Source organism: Triplophysa dalaica, chromosome 19 (genome assembly GCF_015846415.1).
Source record: "Triplophysa dalaica isolate WHDGS20190420 chromosome 19, ASM1584641v1, whole genome shotgun sequence".
In the NCBI taxonomy this organism is placed as follows: domain Eukaryota; kingdom Metazoa; phylum Chordata; class Actinopteri; order Cypriniformes; family Nemacheilidae; genus Triplophysa; species Triplophysa dalaica.
Genome location: NC_079560.1, coordinates 12,204,885 through 12,227,086, shown reverse-complemented (window position 1 = coordinate 12,227,086; position 22,202 = coordinate 12,204,885). Strand labels below are relative to the sequence as shown.

The window sequence follows — 22,202 nt, the reverse complement described above, 5'->3', positions numbered from 1 at the left end:
GCAAAGATTTAAATTTAAAAATATGTTTTATTTTATTTTAACCAAAACCTATATTCTTAACCTCATCCCAAATAAAACACTAAATTGACAGATAATTATAAATTATACGAATCATATAATGACAGTAGTTCCGTCTTCTTTGATTTGATTGGTCACTGCTCGGCTCTGTAACCAGTAACTCCCGCCTCTTTTCATTTGCTTTCTCAGCAATTTTCCAAATTTTGACACCACCCCAGAAAAAATAGTGTGTCCTGAATATATCACAAAAAAGCTGTAATTTCATGTGCTCTTGGGGGCCCCCTAGTGGCGGCGGGGCCCTAAGCAGCCGCTTAGTTCCCTTATAGGGAGGAGCGGCTCTGGTTACATGTATTGAAGTTGGAATGATTAGAAGTTGACACCTACGTGCCGTCTTGTCGGGTCATGGTGTTACCATAGTGAGGATACTTCACAAAGGTAACGTTGACGCCCACCAGAGGAGTCCCGTCTGACGTCAAAACCTGACCTCGAATCAGTGATGCCAGGCTTTACACACACACACACACACAAGGAACATTAGACCTCACAAGTATTAGAAACAATTCAAAATAATTTGTCAAAATGAATGAATGTGATACCTGGCATTGAAAGGGTTGATTCCTGGAATGATGTGAGTGCTGTCTTTACCCACGAGCATCTTAATTCTGTCATAGAACGACGGCACTTTCTCGACCTCTGATTGGCTATGTTGAATGACCTGAAGCGGGTCACGTGATCCACGGCACAGAGGATTGGCCAAACATGAGCTCTGTGTGCAGCAGTCCGGATCCATGCAGTCCACCAGTCCATCTGTGTGAAAAGAACATTACAACATTAGCTCTGATACATGCAATAAATCTACTGATCTAATGTAATATCCAAGCTAGTACTTTACAAAAATCATTTATCACACTGCAGGAGACGTTTAAACTGTTGAAACAATATAGAAACAGTTCAACTTCTCGGTTTGCAGCTTCGCAAATCTGGTCACCCTAGATTTCCCTCAGCGGTTTCGAAGCACCAGATGGTTTAAGACGACTTCTGAAGTCTCTCAGTTTGCCTGCCATCTTTTTCTCAAAGCGTGTACTTCTGACGAACCCTTCTCAGTTCTCAAACTCTTGAGCTGCTTTGATGTCAAGAGAGAGAGAGTCAAATAATACGTTAAAGCTCAAATGCTTTCTTATCATTATGGCAATGAAAATGAACACGTGTGTTATCTCTGTTGTTGTAATGATGTCATCACATAAAAGTGACGGAAAGATCTTTAAGAGCTTTATTTTATCTCTCTCTTCCGCGTTTTCACTTTTTGAGAACTCACATCAAAGTCACGGAGGGCATCGCTCACACCCCTGAGAGCTTCCCTTCCTGTTTCATCTCTCCTCTCATTCGCTACATTTCTCTCAGTGCACTGTACATATTCACCCTTTCAACCCTTTTCCCTAAATGGGTCTTTCCTAAACCGGAACAAACACACAACAAGAGTGAGTAGCCAGAGACGTTCGCTTCATGTTATTTTGACTTGTGCTCCATGATCTCTGCGGCTTCTATGAAGGGCAAACAACAGGGAGAGGAAAGAGGAAGAAACAGCGTGAAATTGTGCATGTTTGGAAAACGGGTTTCTTTGTACTGCATCTGCTGGGTCTCGAATGGACTCTTGAAGGTTGAATAAAGTGGTGAGTGCGCAACAACACATGCATGAAAGTAGTTCCTTCAGGTATCTGAAAGTTGTCCAGAATAGTTGATATACAAATAAACAGGAATAAACTGCAAAAAACGTTCATTTAACCTTAAAATAACTAATAAGGATTTTCTTCTAAAAACGTATTAGTTCTGTGAAGATGCTCAGCACGTGGGACTGACTGAACACCGGAGAGGGGTGGATACATCCTCCTCTGATATAATCAATCTGTCCTGGGACAGCTTCACATCCCTCAACTCTTCAGACGCATCACCTTTCCATACAGATGACTTCAGCAGCTCAATCCATCTGTTCAGAATGTGCTTCTCATAAATCGCCACAAAATAGCAATTCTATATACATTCACCGCAGATCTCATACAGAAAGCTCTTTTCTTCTGGAGTGGGGAGAGAATGAGAAAGCATCCATTCATTAAGAATGGATAAGCAATGTAAAATGGCTGCTATTGAAGATGAAAGATTTAAGATTGAGATTCATGTCACGCGTTTCTTTTTTCTGTAAAAACATAGGAACAAAGAAAGCAGCAAAGAACACATTTTTCAGAAACCATGGGGGATCAATGAGTAATTGTGTACAATAGTGTGCTTTACAGATATGTGACAAACCAGTTCTATTTTACCAACTGTTATTATATTTTAGGCGGACTTTAGTACTGTGGACCACTCATGTTTGGATAGTTTTAAGTAGAATTTTAAAGAAATCTTTGATGAAAAAATGAGGGGCACTCTGTAACCAGAGGGAATACATGTGAACTATCTGCTATGGATTCAATTATGTATCAGCTCTTATTCCCAAATAAACATGCCAACATACAAGGACAACCTACATTTGCTCCCAATGTAATTTCACGATAGCTAATTTATTTGATTTGGGCCAAGCGTACCAAAACACGGCACAAGTTCACAGTATTACATTGAGTTGGTTGTAGAGACCTTCATCTCAATTGTTATCATGATTGAATAAGTCTAAAATGTTCTTGCTGCCTGACATTTGCATCAAATGTTATCACGTTAACTGTGTTATTCTGTGTGATTACTTCTTTAATGGAAAAGGGGAATGAAAATGCTTTGCACACCCCATTTCAGACCATCTAAGAATAATATCAATTCAATTTGATTTCCTGAAAAATGTGCTGTTCCCAGAAATCACCAATTCAGTACAACAGTATTTTCTGTAACGTTTCTTAAACCAAGAACAATAACCAATAGTGACAAAGTTGAGCAAAATGTCAAATCTAAAGGTCTGAGAAAAAGGAAAGTGGATGTAACACTAAAACAAGTGTTTTTGGACAAGAAATGTTTACCAGCAGAGAAAAATACAAAACAGATACATATGGGAAAAACACTGCAACTTTAAAATATGTGGTCTGGACCAGAGCCGTTGCAGATGAGAGTTACGACACTCGATCTCGTTGCCGTGTGGTCACATGGTTTTTGAAGCCCTCAATAGTTCCAAACAAATCCATGCTGTCAACCTATTTAAAATGATTTTAGCGGGACAGACAACAGCAACTATATTTGCATAATGTTTTCTAATATATTAGCACGTTGTGTACATTGAATACTACGTTGACTACATTTACAGCAGCATTTTGTCTGCGGAGAAATAAGTAATAAGATCTATAAATATAAATACTATGAATATAAGATATGACCACCATCTCGTTAAATGTATAAACATGCCGTTATTTCACCAACTTTACAGCAAATGTGTTGTGAGTGTCGTAACTCTGTTTTTCAACAGCTCTGGTTTGGACTATTGGACCAAAGCTAAATTTGTTTTTCAAATCTTGAGACATAAACAACACTGATCCAACACTCGTCCAACAGAATGAACTATTACAGTTTTTAACAGTGTTTGAACAAAAAAACAACAACAGAATATTAATAACAGAAGCAAAATGTTAGACGAGTCTCCTGAATTGTCTCTGCCCTCGAGTTAACTTCCGTTCTGTGTTTGTTTTTAGGTCAGGATAGTGACAAAAATAAAGGTTTTATATTTTATTAAAGTTATATCAATATAAATATTTTATTGTACAATAACTGTATTAAATAAACAGTTTGTCTGATTTTATTCTATATTCATTTTATTAAATAAACAATTTATGAATGGGTTGTGTAACCTTGCCGCATTTAAGTTTAGCCAAGTAATGGTTCTTCTACTGGTAACCCCAAATAATACTTGCTAGACATACCTTTAACTCGCTAGCTAAGGTAATTTACTTGTTTTTTCCTTTTATCAGAATTAATCTACATGGCCATTGAGCCACAAAAGACGCATGCACAATAACGTTTATTTACAATAACATAAATGAAAAAATATTAAAACCGAAAGTTCTTAGGACCAGTGTTTACATCTTATGAAGTGGTCTATAAATCTTGACTCCCTCCTTACCTCCTTCATTGTCTTTGTTGTCATTGCAGGAGGTCTCCATGGCAACGTTGCATCCCGGGCCTCTCCAACCAGTGTGACATTCACAGTGCCAGCTGTTCTGCCCCATGATGCATTGCCCATTCCCATTGCACAGCCCAGGACACCCATCTGAGAAAGAAAGAGATCCATTGTGTGATTATAGGACTCAACAAGGAGAAATAAAAACTTGCATGTTACGATACACACGGCACGCACACATCACAGAGCAATGAATATTAACAAAAGATTTCTGACAGCGGAGGAACTGTGCTCATCAACATTGATACAAGCATCCTAACACACAAACAAAACAAGAGCAACATGCATTAGTATTCTTCCTACAGCTGGACTCCAGAGCTGCAAACTCATTTAATATTCTTATGGCTGTGGATCACACGTTAAAGACCATGTCCTCTGCTCTGAATGCCATTATAAAACAATGACAACACACACAAATATGCGCAAATGTATTTATTGATATGCACTGTGGAACACGTCAAACTAAACCCAAAAGAAAGGCAAGGATTATAGCGTGAGCGCTCTAGTTGCTGTTAACTGTCATATCATCAGAAACTTTAAAAAGGAACGAGCAGAGGGCACTTTGCTCGGTTAACCCTGCGTCAGCCAACACAAGTTTCTCCACCATCATTGAAGTCTCTGGACATTTCAAGCAACTGTAAAGTTCAGTCACCACATCAGAGTCCGGCTCTCCTTTCATGCGATTGGAAGAAAAGGAAATAAGGCGCATGACGTCAAGCGCTTTTCTTCTCACAGTTGTGTTTTTTTGCCCTCAGACACTCCTCCAAAAACGCGAGGCGCAGCAGGCGGCAAAAACGCGAGGGGCCTGGCACGCATAAGCAGCGCTCAAGACCCTCCCTTCCAACTGAAAACAATTCGAAAGAGGCGCCGGCTTGTCTTACAGCAATAAACGTTTTCTATGTGATTGGTAGGATTGGGTATCGTTTGAATTTCAGCGATTCTTCTTATCAATTCCGATTCTTATCGATTCCCAGTTTCGCTTCCACAGTTGAAGTAAAACATTTAAATATAAACCTCTATGGTCTGCTTATGTTTATAACATAAATTATAACATATAACGTATTAAGCTTTGCAAAAAATATATATCTTTATGAGCACCAATTTGTGTATATATATACATAAAGCAACCATGTATTTTTCTGATTTACTATAATTTGTAACTACATCATGGTAAAACTGTAGTAATAATGAAACTATGGTCAATATGTGGTTCCTGTGCTTTATCACAAGTTAACACAAGCCCATTTGTGAAAATATGCACACAGGAAATAAAATAAGAGGAATTTAAATTTTTATTTAAAGTATCTGATTCCTATTCCTTTCAATTCCGATCTGATTCCTAACCTTTCGATTCTGATTCATAAACGATTCAGGTTTTCGATTCCAACCCTAGTGACTGGCCCCTAAGAGTGTGTGTGTGTGTGTGTTTACCGATGGTGCAGTGTTCTCCATTCCAGCCCTGCTCACACTGACACTTTCCGTCCCTGCAGGTTCCGTGTTTCACACACTGTGGGCTACACAGTCTCTGGTCACAGCTTGTGCCTGTCCAGCCCTCCTCACAGTGACAAACACCTCCAACACACACTCCATGACTGCCACAATCTGATGAACATACCTCTGAAGAGAGAAAGACAAAGTGAGAATGTTGCTTTTACTAATTTCATTTCATCCTTTATGACTGTTTTGCTTATTTCTAGTTGTTCTAATGAAGTAAATTTATTTTAGGAGTTCATTTGCAAAAACAGATACCTCTGTCTTTAAAATGGTCGAAAATCATGTTTTTTATTGTGCATTTCAAGCAATATCAAACAAAACAGCAGGTGATTAAGTATTAATAAAAAAAATACAGCAAATTGACACAATAAAAACAAGATTTATGAACATTTACACAGTTATTTTAATTACTCACTATTAATATTCCACTATAATTTTATTCAATGCCTCAAATGCAAAAGCTTTGTAAATGTTGATGTTTATTTTTACATTATGTTTGTATTTTACTGCAATAAAAATTACTGTTCATATATATCAGGCTTGCCAAATCTGTGGCATTCCTGTGGAATTGGTCTACTTTTAATATCTCGCCGTGGGTTGTCTTTTAATCTGCAGATTAAACGTGAGTGGATTTTGTTCATCGGCGGACATTCTTAGTTATTATTCATGAAAACAAACTAAACAGTGATTTCCAAATAGAAATGCTGGTAACACTTTCCTTGAAGCATGAATGTATAATGCATTATAAAAGTGGTTTTAAAGCATTGTAATGCACCTTTTAATGCATTGTCATGTCTTATAAATAATTGTTATTACAGTTAATACATTATAACACTTAGCAATTCATTGTTACACTACACATTTTAAATTGGTTATAATTCTTTACAACTACATATAATGCATTACAACACACATTATGAGGAATTATAATGCATTTTACCCTTTAATAACTCTATAATGCATTATAGCTGCTTCAAGTTTTACCGAAATTGTGTGTAATGCACAACAGTGTCTGTAAAATATGTATTTTAGGTATACTGGAGGGCATATTTTATGTTTTGGTATGTGGGCTGGTGTCTCTGAGCAACCCTGGTACAGAAAATACCTGTTAAATGGGTGATGGCTGGATGGGTAGATGGATGGAAATAATGTATTAGAATAGATCAGAGCAAATGAGATGACGGAAGTAAAAGAGGACAGCTAAAACACACCCGTCGAGCAGTCTGGGCCCATCCAGTTGGAATCACAGTTGCAGAGGCCCGTGTCCGGGCTGTAGGTTCCGTGGCCATTGCACTGATCCGGGCACTGGGCTCTGGACACGTCACACAGAAGTCCTGACCAACCCGGCTTACAGTGACACTGACCGGACACGCAGCTGCCGTGTCCAGAACATGTAGGGTCAATGCAATCCACTGGAAAGAGAGCAAACAAGACAGAGAGAAAGACTTTAAATTCAAGACTTTACATACAGAATTTCATTCGACTTCTCATCTTTCACCTCTCCTAAACTCACCTCAGGGAAAAGAGAAACCTCTTTCAGAAACTCGTACGAACATGTGCTCAGAGACTCCATTCCTGCACAATTTCTTACAAGTCCGATCAATAAACTGGATTTTATTAAGTTAATAAAGTTTATTATGCATGTACCGGCACCCACATAACAATTTTGTGTTGGCCCAGCTCCGGCCCACACCAATACTTTTCCCTCGGCCCACATACAACATTGAATGACGGCCCTAGGGTGGCCCAGATTCAAATTACAGACCATGACCAGATATGGGCCGCAACTGGTCCGAGCCTCCGCCAATTAATAAGCCATAACTGGCCCTGAACTGGCCCAGAGTAGGTTTTAATACTGGGTGCCGTATCGTAGCCAGAAGTTAACCAGATCAATGCCGGCTTTTAAAAAGAGACCCCCAAATTTAGCCATAGTACAGCCTATGATTGCCAAAATCATGTGAAAAAATAACTTCCAATACCTGAATTGTTTTTCAATAAACATTTTTTATTTACAAATAAAAATAAAGTGAACACATTGTGTTGAACATATTTTTATGTAAAACGGAAACCTTTAGACTTTAAATGAACAGTACCTTAACACTTGAAAAAATGAAACCGAATACGGACTAAATGAAAACGTTATAAACCAAAGAAAGACAAAATTAAACTTTATAAACAACATAACACATAACTGCGTGTGTGCACATGAAAAGGAAATGAATGTATTTTGTATGTGTTCGCACGCATAAGCTATTGAGGCTCTAAATGAGAGGCACAGCTATTTATCATCTCCTTTCTCTTCAGCCGTTCTCTTCTTCCTCCATCCCAATCCGGAGCAAGCTGAAGCCATCTCTGGATATGACCGTTTTTTTTGTTAGGGAATTTTTCTCACCGCAGCTGAAAGACATACATAATTATTAAATATAGTTTTGGTAATTAAAAAAAAAAAAATTCAGTTCATCGTTTAAAAAATGTTTAAGTGTGGAAACTATGGTGTAAATAAAATAACGGATAATGCACATTAAGTAAATGCAATAAAAGGTGTAACAATTTTTTATTCATATTATTTAAATACTTTAAACAATCCCTAATGTACTTTTTTAGATAAAAATTAAAATGAACATAACCTATAAACAGCATTATTTAATCTTAAGAAATAATTAGAGGGATTAATCCGCCTGTAGTTGTTCCAAGCATGTATACATTTCTTTGTTCTGTTGAACAGAAAGAGAGATATTTTGGAATAATGTTAGCAACCAGCTGTTCTGAAGCACCATTGACTGACATAGTAGGAAAAATGTAAAATGTAATCAAAAGTTCCCCAGAACTGTTTGTTTTCCTACATTACTCAAAATATCTTCTTTTGTGTTCAACAGAACCAAAAAATGAAATGTTTTTCCTACTACGGTGCTTCAGAACTGTTAGTTGTTAACATTATTCCAAAATATCTCTCTTTGTGTTCAACCGAATAAAGACATTTATACATGTTTGAAACAACTAGAGGGTGAGTAAATCAGACAGAACTTTCATTTTAAATGTCCATTACAATTTGTGACCCTGTCTGTGAAATCTAATTCTGAGAGAATGAGTATCAAAGTGTGATTTCAGTCATTCATTTCAATATGATTTAGATCTTTGACATGGCCATAGTCAGTCAATATTTAATGTATCAACATTATATTTTCACATAATGTTATGTACATTATGTTATGATTTTAGGTCCAAAACAACTTCAGCTGGGTTTTCAAAGGCAGGGTCACATGTTTTAGAAAAACAATTTAAAAGGATTAATGCAATTTATACACAATTAGTACAGAGCACAGTGCTCTTGATTATTGATGATATTAAGCAGAAGAGCTGCAAATAAGTTTTTTATTGAAAACTTATTAAAATCCATATAAAACCAAGCACACAATCTCAAATTTATTAAAGATATTTTTTAGAGATATAAATATAAACTTACAAGTGTCAAGAAAAAGTTGAGGATTTAGTGGTCCTTTTGGGTCATGGCCAATGTTCCTCCTCTGAAATGGGTCAGCAGCTTATCTGTAGCTGGACTGGAGGAGTTCGGTCTCGCTGATGGTGGATTGGAGGACTTCTGCCAAATTAATTCAAAAATTAGGTCAAATATTAAGTGGATAATCCCATGTCAAAGATGTATATCATAAAGATGGAAACAAATTTTAAAGCTCATATCTAAGAAGTAGATTTTCATTAACAGTTTAGCCATTCCAGAATATAATGTGTTTAAGGATCCCTAATTAGTGATGTCTAAAACAATAAAGGACATTAATGAGTGCCATTCACTTGTATATAACATGCAGACACTTGAGCAGTTACAAATTAAGAGATTTATACATTTATAATCAGATACATTTTGAAATTATTGTATGTGTTATTTCATGTGAATACATTTTTAAATGAATATGTATCATGATTATATTGTATAAATCCTGACAAACAAGTAATACATTTTTAAACTATATAGTAAAACAAAGGTTAAACGTTTTAAATCAATAAATTTAGTTGTTCCAAATGCCCCTATGCAGGCTGATTATCTTAATATTTGTAAGCATAAATAATAGAAAAACATTGATCCTGTTGCATATTAAAATATCAGATGCAAAACCCTCTAAGAAATCCTCAGTCAACCTACGTTACTCAAATAATTTTGCTTCAAACCCCACTAAATAACACACTCTGGCTCTGAAAATACATGGAGGATTCAGATAAAATTACTCGTTTAAGAAAATTGTTCCAATTAACAACAACAGCACCGACCACACTTACCTAAAAACAGCCGTTGAAGAAGAGACGAGAAGAATCCTGGGCGGGAATATAGTTTTCGAATCCAAAGTATCCCGTGAACCTGACTCAAATCAACCAATCAGATGACGCGAGAAGCTGTCGTGATCATGTAAATCGCGCCAAAACAATTAACCAGCCAATGGATGAACTGATCCAGATGCAAACTGGTTGAAAACTTGGTGGGAGGAGTCGGAGTTCTGCGCACGCGCATAGACTGCACATTTGATTTAATTGCCAACTGCCACCGATTCGTCTGAGGTAAGCAATGTTTTTTGAGTTTACACAGTTCCTTATACTAAAATATAAAATAAGAACCAACTTGTTGTTCTTATACTGTTCTGGGTTTTGAAACGTTCTTGCATTATAATCTTGTAATTTATTGTCGTGATAGCACACGGTCTGTCTGATGTGGAAAATGTTGAAAGGCCACATGCAGCATCGATAAAGTGTAAAGCATAATTTAAGATAGGCGTTTGGCTATTTCAATGCTCGAGGTAGATGCGATGGTTTATTACAGCAAATAGCAAACAATTACTAAATCTTACTAAAACTTACAACAACACATGAGCTCATATATGTAAATAAAACGTTTATTTGTTAAAAAGCAGCAAAAAGTAAGTAATGAAATAAGAACAAAAAATAATTTGAACAGAGACAAATGATGTAAACAGTATGTTATATCTAGATCTGAAAGTTATTTAAGCGTTCATTAGTTGAACTTTATATTCACTGTAATTAAATGTACAGACTGCTATAAACGGAGGCAGTCACTGTTGTGCTTAACATATGTCTTTTGAGTGTTGTTGAATTCTTATAATTTCTGACTGTGATTGAATGTAAAAAACATTATTGTTCTTATCTAATCTTTAATGGTTTCAGGTTGTGTCTGAACATCCCCTTTATCAGAGTGTTCTGGTGCACTTGCTTTGCATGCCGTGCTTTTCCTGTACCACTGTAGGTGAGGAAGATATTAAAAATCCTTCAAATGCTAATGTTGTTTGGCCAACAACCCTCTGACACGGTTGTGTGTTTCAAAAGTTTTTTTAGCACATGTGCTGTGTATAAATGTTCTAATCTGTTAACATGGCTGCTGAAAAACAATATGTGACTACAGGAACTATTGGAATTCAAATTATTAGAAGCTTATGTTAACAGATGTCCCAATGTGTGTACCGTGATGTCATCAACAACTAGTTGTTCAGTTTTGTTCCATACACACTGATTGGATATTTTATTCAGGTGGAATATTTTACAAAGAGAATTGTTGTGTTGTTGTACAATAAATTGAATATTATTGCCACATGAGTTTGTGAGTGAATGGATTTGTAATGGGTATGAATTGTTTGATTTTTCTTGCAGGTCTTTTTTTTTCTGTGAGACCCAGCTGAAGATATCAAGAGCTCAGATGTTGGCCTACAGTTCATTACACTGACTTCTTTGATGTTCCCTGAAAGACTGACTACTACCATTTCATTAAGCTAAACCGAGAACCTGTGACAGTTTGTGGAGTTTGAATTTAAAGTCACACATGTCTATCAATAAATTGAATGTTTTGTCATGAGCTGCTGTTTTCTATTTGTCTTTCACAACATCACTTTTACCTTTTCAAAGTCTTGCAGTTTGTGTTTACATTGTGTTAGCATATTTTTTTATTGGCTCAATGTTTGTTATACAAAGTAAAAAAATTTTTTTGCTATTAAACATATTTTTGTGGGCGTATTATTCATTGTTATGTGTATTTCACAAATATACTTATATATTTGCTATTTATATATTTGCTCCAAAATTAGATTTATTTTCAAGTGTTGGTTTATTTTGATTTAGGCCATAAAACTAAAAAGTACAATAAAATGTGAAAACATAATAAAAACTTTTCTCTTTATTTAAATCGTTAACTCATTTTGAAATTATTTTGATTATGATATTTCACTTCACTGATACCTTATTAACCTATTCTGTAACTGATACCTTAAATATAGCTCAGCACACTGCTATACTGCAAGCTTGTTCCCTGCTGAAAAACAATAGAACCTAAAAAAATTCTTAAGGTTTCCATTAAAATACCATCATGAACCAATAGCCTTTTCTATTAAAACCACAATCTATGTAACCTACGAAAATAATTAGTTGTATGACAAAGCATTAAATAGACAAAAATATGTGCAAGTGTTTTTTAAGGCCAGGTTACTTTAAAAAAGAATCAGCCTGAAGTACTTTTAATAGACAGAGTGCTGCTTTACTTGAAATTTCAACATTTTAGTAGAACAGGCTGAGCGGAGTTAACCAAATCTGCCTGTAACCTGTTGCCAAAATGTACAAGGTAAAACATGTTTAAATGTAACCGTGCAATAATTGTGAATTACACAATGTCAAATGTGGCCTACAATCGCTAGACTGATCTGGGCCACAGACCTAATATCAACAATTGGTCCAACACCTCCATCCACAATCGGCCCAATTATTGTTTGCCGTCATGGATCCAGTACCATCACTGCCGCACATGGCCCACACTCGCCTGACTTGTTGCATGCCAGTGCCAGCAGTGCGCCAGCAGTGCCATTCTGAGGCCACATTCGGGCCGAGTCTGTCTGCTATGTGGGCATGCTTTTATAGAGGCCAGCGCAGGGATTTGAATACTGAGATTCTCAGAAAAGGCTTTCCTGAAAGTGCTGAGTCCTAGAACGTCTTTAAGTGTGTTTTACAATTTAATAAAGCCGAATTATGATTTTCTCAAAACTTTCCTTCATTACACATAAAAGTGCTTTTCTACTTAAATTAAACTGAAATTCATACAGGTTTGGAACAACATGTTTATTCGGTCAAGTGTGCTTTGTTATTGATGCTGTAGACACGCTCTGTACCTTCCTCACAGGATTCGCCGCGGTAACCTGCTTCACAAGCACAGCTGCCCTGGGTGCAGGTCCCGCGACCGCCGCAGCTGGGGTCGATGCACTGCCCCTGCGGCACGTCACACTCCAGCCCCTTCCAGCCGCTGTAGCACATGCACAGACCCTTGCTGTACTGTCCGTTCCCGCTGCACAGCACAGGACACGCCACTGCAGACACCAGAGGATGCAGGTGGGAAAACAGATGAGGGGGAGCGGGAAGGACAGAAGAGGAGGACGTTCCAGAGGAATTAGTGAAAAGCAGCTTGATTAAAAGAAGTTCAGGTATGAAATGTGAGATTAGATAAGAGAAAATGAGATATAGAGTGTTATTACAAACAAATCCAAAAGGGAAAAAAAACAGCGTTGGGTGTCAAAAGTCTAGCTCCATACATCTATTTATCTCTGTGATGTAAACATGAAATCGATAACTTATGTTCTTTTAAGAAACGTGAATGCAAAATGTCGGGACTGGTAAGAAAGCGGAGGTTCTAAGCTTACAAGAGATATGTCTAATTTTGTGCTCCACAATTTATAGATTTGAGTGATGTAATATTGGACCCGCCCGTGGGGATTGGTAGACTTTAAAAACCAACTTGTCTTGTGCTTTGGGTTTTAAGACAGACTATGCCACGTGTAATTAAGCTTAAGAGATTTAGAGACGGCGTCAGCTCCTCGGAGGAGGCGTTCTTCAAACATTAATAAACTAGCTGTCTCGAGCCTCAGGTGGGCTCACACACACACAAGCGCATCTCTGTACGAAGCCTCTGCTGAGAGCACACCATCACTCAATAAGATTCGTCTGGCACAGCAAAGTCAACAAACCCATCAGATATTTTGGCATAAGTGTGATGGAATTAATCAGTGATGCTGTAGTTCATCTCAGAGCGATATGACTGTGTCACAGGACCTGGTGGACAAATGGCCAGAACGTACATATAGAAACGGTGATGATGAACTGTGATGATTTCGTGACTCATTTTTAGCTTGAGGAAAGAACTTGACAAATGTTGCTGCATCAATAACAGGGAGTTCACACATCAATAATGGCTTCAGAATTAAAAAGACAGCCCACTCAAAATATACATTCTCATCATTTTTTACTAACTAACAGACTTTCTTCATTTGAATACAAATATTTTTAAATAGAACAAGTATATAAAGTGATTCACAGCTCTGGAAAAAAGTTTAAATTTCCAAATTATGTTCAGTTTTCTGAATTCACTACGTACAGTGTTGAGGTTGAAAGATCATTTTAGTTTCATCCTGTGAAATGCTCTCAACATTTCTCTTCATTTCCAATTTTTTTTTTATTTGCAGTTATATGCAGAATGTGAAAGTGGGTCAAACTGGTTATGTGTTCAGATCTTAAAAAAAGTTTATATTCATTTTTTAACAAAATAACTTGAAATTTCGTTGGTTCTCATATGTCTCATGATGAAATATCCAATGACAACTGGACGGAGTACATATGTGACCCTGGACAACAAAACCAGTCTTAAGTAGCACAGGAACATTTTTAGTAATTGGCAAAAATATAGTGTAGGGTTAAAAATTATAGATTTTTCTTTTTACCAAAAATCATTAGGATATTGTGTAAAGATGATGTGTCATGAAGATATTTTATAAATTTCCTACCGTAAATGTATAAAAACTAGTGTATATTGCCTGCTACAGTGCCTCAGATTAACAACTTCAAAGGCGATTTTCTCAATATTTACCGATTTTTTGCACCCTCAGATTCTAACTTATAAACAGTTGTTGCTCCACCAGATAGTGTCCTATGCTGACAAACCATATATAAATAGAAAGCTTATTTCTGCAGCTTCCAGGTGATGTAAAAATCTCAATCTCGAAAAATTGACCCAAAAGACTGTTTTTTGTCGTCCAGGGTCACATATATCACATCTTGGTGGCCTTTAGGTTGAGTTAACTTATGAGAGAGTTTTCATTTTTGGATGAACTCCTTTAAACAACCTTTTATCAAAACTGTTGATTAACACATTCCGTGTAACATGGTTTTGTTAAATATTAGTTTTTAAGGGTCCTTGAATTTTTCGGACTATTTGTCAAATAAATTTCACATATATTAATGACACGAAACCAACAAATTTCTTCATAAATGCTCCTGCAGTGTAAAAACACACTTTACCTTTTGAGCAGTCCGTGCCGTGGAACCCTGGGAAGCAATGACACGCTCCTGATATGCACTCTCCGTTTCCATGGCAATTCTGGGAGCACTCTTCTACCGAGTCTAAGACGAGACGCAGGGAAAGACAGACGCACACATTTACAGCCCTCATTTATTAATGAGAAACAGAGGAACGTTACATTCACAAAGACTTTTTAAACACTGTCATCTGACAGGAGCCAAAACGCGATGCTGTGAACTGTCACTAGTTTTGAGAGATGATCCTTCACGCGGCATGGTGCAGCCTGAACTTTTGTTTGAATTTCTGTGACACGTTTCACCGAAGCCTTATGGGAAATATAGCATTATAATCGTGATAAAAGCTCAAATAAATTATGTATGCTATTCAAATCAACAGTGGGCATCAAATAAATGCTAGCTAGCATTCATATGTGATAATTTGATCTCCAGATCTTACATGTTTCTGAGGCCGCCGGAGCACAATGCGTGTATTTCGCCTCAAACTGAATGGTTAAGTTACTGTTAAAAAGTCAAGGGCTTCAAAAAGTATTTGAATGCTTAAGCCACACTTAAAAATGTATGAATGCTGTTGTGCTGGAAAGAAAAATATGAAACCGAGCTGCATGTGCAAACAGTAAACTTCAGTTTGTGAAATGCTTTGCTTGTATATGTGTGTTGTCACTCTTTTTAAAACAAATGCCATTGTTTGATGTTTTATTAACCAATGCAATGACATTCAAGTATTTTCATGGTAACTCAGTTTAACATGTGGTCTATTATAATCCAGCCAGATTGATGGTTGTCACTCACTCAAATTAAATCTCATTATTTTGCTTTAACATCTCTAACACTGTTTTCAGGCTGGGTTATGGAAAATCCTATTTTTAAGCCTTTTGGATTTAGTAAAAGCATACAAAACAAACAATAATAAAAACTGGGAGTAGCTCAAGATCTCTGTTGTAGCTGCTGGCTTCCTACTTCTGGTCCCCATTAGTAACTCCATGAAAATTGGCAACCGATTCTTAAATTATTTTTTTGAGCATGTTCATTGAAAATACTCAAAGTGGAAAAATAGTAACATAACATGACAATGAGTAAATGCTGAAAAGCGGTTGCACGTCTTAATTTCTAAACGTGCATCCTCTTCAGACAAGAACTATTTTGATCTAAAACGTGGATGTTTCAGATCACAATTTGCTTTGGTTTCATATAGTACGACTCAGTTGCCCTAAAGATCAATATACACTGAAAGTAATGAAAGCACCTCCTTCAGCTGCTTCAACTGAACATAATATCAGATCTGGGGTGAACCAGGTGCACCTGAGTCTCTCGAAATAAAAAGCACTTTCTAACATGGCAGGTCATCAAGTAAGATTCTATTGAACGCATTTCTTTTAAACATAGTGTGTAAATAAAAACGGCAGGTGTGTACTTAGAGCCACGGTGCTGAACGAGACGGGCTCCTTCTCTTTGCCGTCATTGTAAAATGCCAAATGCCAGGTGCCGGGGTCCAAATACTGCACAAAAATTGCCTCATTCTGCACGACGGTCTGAATACTGCGGCGCTCGCGAGGAGACTCTATCACGCTCCACTTCTCCTTTCCATCAAGCCTCTCCATGTAGTCGTACTGAAGAAAGAGCAAAAGAGAGAGAGAGAATGAGAGATGTGTAAACAGAGGTAGAAAACAAGACAAATGGATAACACACAAATGTCAAATTAAATTAAAATCTATGAACGATAACAACTTCAGAGTGCGACAAGAAAAGTGTAAGAACACTGCATAAGAATATGCAGCGATAATTTGGAAATAATTAACAATAAAAAAATGAAACACAAAAGTCTGTCAACACAGATGGTCTCTTCATAGAAATAAAAAAACGAGATTTTAGTTTTTTGTCAATCTCTTCCTTAAGGCAAAGCTTCTTCTCCAGTCATGGACCGTTTGTGAAATATGTACAAAAATGCCTCATCCAGGAATAATGGTGTCACATGATAACAGGCAATACGACTGCCACATTTAGATCAAAAGCAGCATGTTTAATTCTGAGATCTGTTTCACACTGCATATCAAATGTAAAAAGCGACATTTTCGGTGCCAGCTAACATTAATACACTTACAGATACGTCCCCTTAAAAAGACGACACGACACATGAGGTGATTCGCTCACCTGAGCGTGTGAGGGAGGCAGGCCTTTCCGCATGTAGACCCCGAACAACGCGTCCTTGCCCAGGGAGATGTTGAACTTGAGAAAGTGTGGCTGGCGCAGGTGAAGTAAAGACCTCCAGAAGACGCCCGGAGGAACATCCTGACTGATCCGTTGACCCAGCATCAGCTCCCCGCTGTTTATACTGCTGTTCTTCAACACCCACGGCCCTGAGACGGAGCCAGAGGAGAAAAAACAGAGACAGGATTTGTGTGATGCTAAAATAAGACAAAGTCAGACCCTGTGTCTGAAACCACTCCCTAGCTCACCCCTTCACTATTCCCTATATAGTGAATGACATTTGCGTCCACTATATGGGGAAGAAGTGAATGAAGATGAGTGAACGATTTCGGACACTGACGCAATATAACCTGCGTCTGACAATACTGATGCAGACTTTCGGCATAACGGTTATATTACACCTGTGTGGCTTTATAGATTACTTAATAAAATGGTTCATTTTCACTTTATGTGTTATGTTTTTGCATTAGTCTTTGACAAAACAACCATTTTATTATTTAAAAATAAAGCACCACGGTCTATAACATTCATTTAAGATGTTTATTATCAAAAACTCAAACTATCAACAAGAACAAACGTGCATTCGTGGCATTAATGGTCACTCTCCTCCAACTGATTCTAATCAAACGGTCCATCGAATGTGACTCAAAATTCGAGTGCATTGTAGGTAAAAAAGAGAGAACAAATGCAAGCAAGGAAGTAGTTCATTCAGGTTTCGGACACCACTACAAAATGGCACCCAATGTGGTGCACTACATAGGAGATAGGGAGCGGTTTCAGACACAGCCAGACTTTCATGGCAGGGAGCACAGGAGACAATCTCAGCTCTGTGTAAAAATATTTGCAGTGCGTAAGAAGAAAAATCAACATATATAATTCCACAGAGACGCAGTTCAGCACTAATGAGTGCGCAGTGTGGGCTGCCAAAGTCACTGAAACCCTCTCTTCTCCCTCGAGACAACTACCACTGCATGACAAAACCAGCCACACGCAAACCGATACACAAACATACCCCCCTACCTCAAAACCCTTTCAAATATCTCTCCTAAAGAGAAAACCATTGCCATTCTCACAGCAAGTTTCAATCAGAAAATTACACAACACAATGGCCTTGATGGTATCAGACGCAAAACGCACACAGTCCGCTGTGTGTGAGCGACCGGTGCAACACGTGATAAATGTCAAGTTGGCGTTCTCAAGTTTGATGCGTCCTGATAAGCAGACACAATCTGTTTCCCCGCCTGCTTAAACCTCTGTCTGCATTAAAACAGGGAAAGAGAGAACCAAATGGATCCAGCCGTCTGTTTGCAGGAGAACACACACGCATACACACACACGGTGTCAGGTCTGAGTGACAGGCCGGTTAAACCAGCCCGGTCTGGTTACCAGTGGGAGCTCGCTCTAACCTCCCTCATTAACACGGAGCGTGGATGGACAGATCGGCTACACACTGAGAGAGAGGGAGTGAGAGATGGTAAAGTGAGATGAAGAGAGAGAAACGGAGAAACATATTAAGAAGGAGGAGTGATGGTCCCCTGGAGAGTGTGGATGAGAAGAGTTCTTCTGTGGAAGTGAACTTCACACTCCTTACACTCGACAAGAGCTCAGCCGACCTGAACTGTTCACATCAGAGCCAATGGAAAAGGGTCTCATGTACCCAAAAACGCACTTGGAACTGGCAGAAATGGTCTTTTCTGTACTAAAAAACACATTTTCTTTCATTGTTTATTCTGCACAGGTCGTTTTCAAATGTTTTTCTTTAAAGAATCTTTCAATCTGAAGGTGAATGTTTAAATGTATGAAGTTGCTTTTGTACACAAAGATATCAATGTGCCAACATCGGAAGACTGAAATGTTATTTAAAAAAATTATCTATGAAACGGATGACTTGGACCAAATAATGAAGAAAAATCAACCGTTAAGAGCTTATAATATATTTAAATTGCCCATTCTACAACTTGGAAGTAAAATGATAAGTGCTATTATAACCTCGACTGCATTAGTCTTCAAGAAGAAAGTCATATTTAGTCAGGATGCCTCGAGGGAGAGCACAACAAGGGGACATTTTGATTTGCATAAACGTGCAGTCAAATAAATGTAATTAAAAAAGAAATGTGTTGAATTGAAATAGATGACGGATTTCTACATGTCACATTTCTAGATATAATGCTATAAATGTAAAGGTGATGTAAGATGTAAGCAGGTCTTTGCTCTTCACGAACATTTAGCGTGGCTCTTCCACATCTCTTCAAATGAGTCGTGTTGATGAGCGAGCGCCGTGTCACTCACTACATTCCTCCAGCCGCGGGAGTTTCATTGATTTTATTGATCGCGTGCAATAGTTCTGTAGTGGATAAGACAGAAGCAGTGCTGCGTCATGGGTCGAAAAACGTTGGACCAATCACTGTCCTCCGTCCGAGGGCAACGATGTGTACATTTTCAATCAGCCTATTTTGCATCCCACTGTGCACCCTGTTCACGCAGACATCAAACGTCATCTGCGTGCTCATGTGCGATGTGCAGGCAGCGGGACAATGGCGGACTGAGAGCAGATACCTGGAGATGTTGGTTATTGTAGTAGCCTATTGTAGTAACGTAATTCACTTTGTCCTGTATTGTTATCTCACCGGTGAATCTGACATGACTTCACTGGAACCGATGCAACAGCTCCTGGTCTGTGCGTGTGCTCATGTGTTTTGGAGGAGGTGTGTCTTTGGATGGTGATTCGCGAGAGGGAGGGATCGTATGATAGCACTGCTAGCAGGCAAACGTTAACATTTTCCAAATGATCTACTCTGCCGTTACTCTTTGCACATGGCGTTGAACCACCCATTTTATGTTCATTTAGTATCTTCCATTTCACTTGTTAACACTTAGATAAGACCACACACGCTCACACCCCAGTTAAAGCAGGAGAGAGTAGAAACAGTGCTGCGTGTGAAGAACGTCAATACCGGCACTCTCTCAAAGGTCAGCAGCAATCGTTATCATCTGAACGTGTTGACACTGATAATGATAAATCATTTGAGGTGAACGGAGATTCAGGAGATTCTTTGCATTTGAGCCACGGAGAGTTAGCCACTACTCTGAACTACAACTAACTGCCATCCAACACGTCTAATCCAAAAACCCACGTTTATGAGAACACACAGCGATGAAAATGGACGACAAGGTTGTGATTTTACACTAATGTACTGGAAACTGATGTAAACTGATGACACATACTAGGTCCCACATACACGCAAGTATTAAGATGCTGGATATAAAGAGTTTTAAACATTAAAAAATGTTAAGACATTATATTACATCAGTGGTGCAAATATTATACAGTATGTTAAATACAATACAACTGCATTACTGTACTATTCTCATTACTCTTTACAAACAAAATAGATTGGAAAACTATTTTAATTTGGGGGATTTTATTGGATAATGATAATAATTTACGATTTTATTAGTTAATGACTTTCATTACATTTAAAAGAGTACAGAAAAACGTTACGGAGACAAAAACATTTGGATTTCCAGCTGTCAGGTGCTGTCGTGTTTCAGTGTTCTAGCACGCATTTTTACCTCTGCCTCCGGAGGGCGCTGTTGCCCCGTCACCGATGCCAGGAATACTCATGCTGAGGCCGGTGCTCACTAGATGCCCTTCAGCGGGTTTCAGACGCCAATTTAAGCCGAGCAGATTAAGAGCTGTGTGAGAGAGAGAGGAAAAGAGAGAATTAAAAAATAGAACATGACACCACATTACACCTTCCGACCACTTTATATATACACCGATGACACGTCCCGACAGCCGAGATCCTGCGACACCCATACAAGTATAACTCCTGCTGACAGAGGAGACTTTAGCATACAAATACACTCATTATAGCCAATGACACATTGACTACAGTCTGTGCTTTGTTTGGGCTCCGTGCCCAGACAGGTTTAGTTGGACCAGGTTTAATCCAAACCGCTACAGGAATACTAAACTCGGCGTAGATATGAACATGTCACGTAGATGTCAAAAGCCACACAAAGAGAGTCGCGAAGGAAGTGACAGTTACCTACGATGCTGCGACGCAAGGTGCCAACGGACAGGAAAATTGTCTCGGGAAGAAAAATAATAAACTGAAGCCAGTTAAAAATCGGTGACGGATGCCAAAAAATCTCACCGCTTGTCATCGTTTTCGCGTGTGCGCACTAGAGGGGATTTTGGCTAAGCGCCTGCGTTTCTCTCCGTGCCCCATATGTACCGTAATCACTGCTTCCAACACTTTGTAGAAACTGATTAGCTTTAGTGGAGATCACTCGGTGTGCAATATTCAAATATGTCAAGTTGCATTTAAAAAATATGATAATGATCGAAGAAAGTTAGTTTTGTGGTGTGCTTGTGGGAATTACGGTAGCGTGAAAATAAGTGCGGTCGCACACACAAACACACATGCCCGGGAAAACGCTGACGTCTGCAAAATCAACCGTAACACTTCACCTCCACCCCTAGTTCTTCTACCCCTCCCTAAATCTCATCCACGTAAAATCAATGCCGACTCTGTCTTTCTCTGCCTTCTGCTTTCTCCTCAAAATGTGCATCTGAGAGCGTCTTATCTCTCTCGTACTGAGGGGTCAAAAGAAATAGCTGACTCCCACGGGCTACTAGCTGCTCTGATGCATCAACTTCATTGTCCCTCACTATTTCTCATCAATGGATCTTATCGCTCCATCCACTAATCAAGCCTTATCTCTCACTTATTCGTTGTTCTTTTCACCTTTCTCGTCCTCCGTCTTGCGCATTTTTCTTTCCCTTCTCATCACGGCTCTCGCTGACAGAGATGGCCTTGTTATGACCCGAGACATCTTGTTCGGCTGAACAAGGCTATGGAGAATGTGGAGGAACTCAGATCTGATACTGCAATTGTGATGCTATTCTTGGATGGGTTTTGCTTGGGAGGTCAGATCAGCGAGATCAGCAAACTCAATTGGCCAA

The 22,202-nt window shown here is 38.3% G+C and overlaps 1 protein-coding gene and 1 long non-coding RNA gene across 7 annotated transcripts in view; one reads left to right on the top strand and one right to left on the bottom strand.

Annotated features, from left to right (window-relative positions):
* tenm2b (teneurin transmembrane protein 2b) overlaps positions 1-22,202 on the bottom strand; it is a 107,942-nt gene that overhangs the window by 15,528 nt on the left and 70,212 nt on the right. For 4 of the 6 annotated variants that reach the window (XM_056731894.1, XM_056731896.1, XM_056731895.1 and 1 more), the window contains 10 exons: positions 20,804-20,926; positions 17,174-17,379; positions 16,437-16,632; positions 15,005-15,106; positions 12,829-13,023; positions 6,871-7,071; positions 5,597-5,782; positions 4,109-4,255; positions 615-825; positions 403-522 (listed from right to left, as the gene is read on the bottom strand). In XM_056731894.1, the coding sequence (XP_056587872.1) occupies positions 403-522; positions 615-825; positions 4,109-4,255; positions 5,597-5,782; positions 6,871-7,071; positions 12,829-13,023; positions 15,005-15,106; positions 16,437-16,632; positions 17,174-17,379; positions 20,804-20,926 (1,687 nt within the window). Of the gene's footprint in view, positions 1-402; positions 523-614; positions 826-4,108; positions 4,256-5,596; positions 5,783-6,870; positions 7,072-12,828; positions 13,118-15,004; positions 16,394-16,436; positions 16,633-17,173; positions 17,380-20,803; positions 20,927-22,202 lie in introns of those variants that run through there. The other 2 variants (XM_056731898.1, XM_056731899.1) reach the window with 2 other exon arrangements.
* On the top strand, positions 9,139-11,672 carry LOC130408397 (uncharacterized). The gene is made up of 2 exons (XR_008904747.1): positions 9,139-10,925; positions 11,327-11,672. It is a non-coding gene; the product is annotated as an uncharacterized LOC130408397 (long non-coding RNA).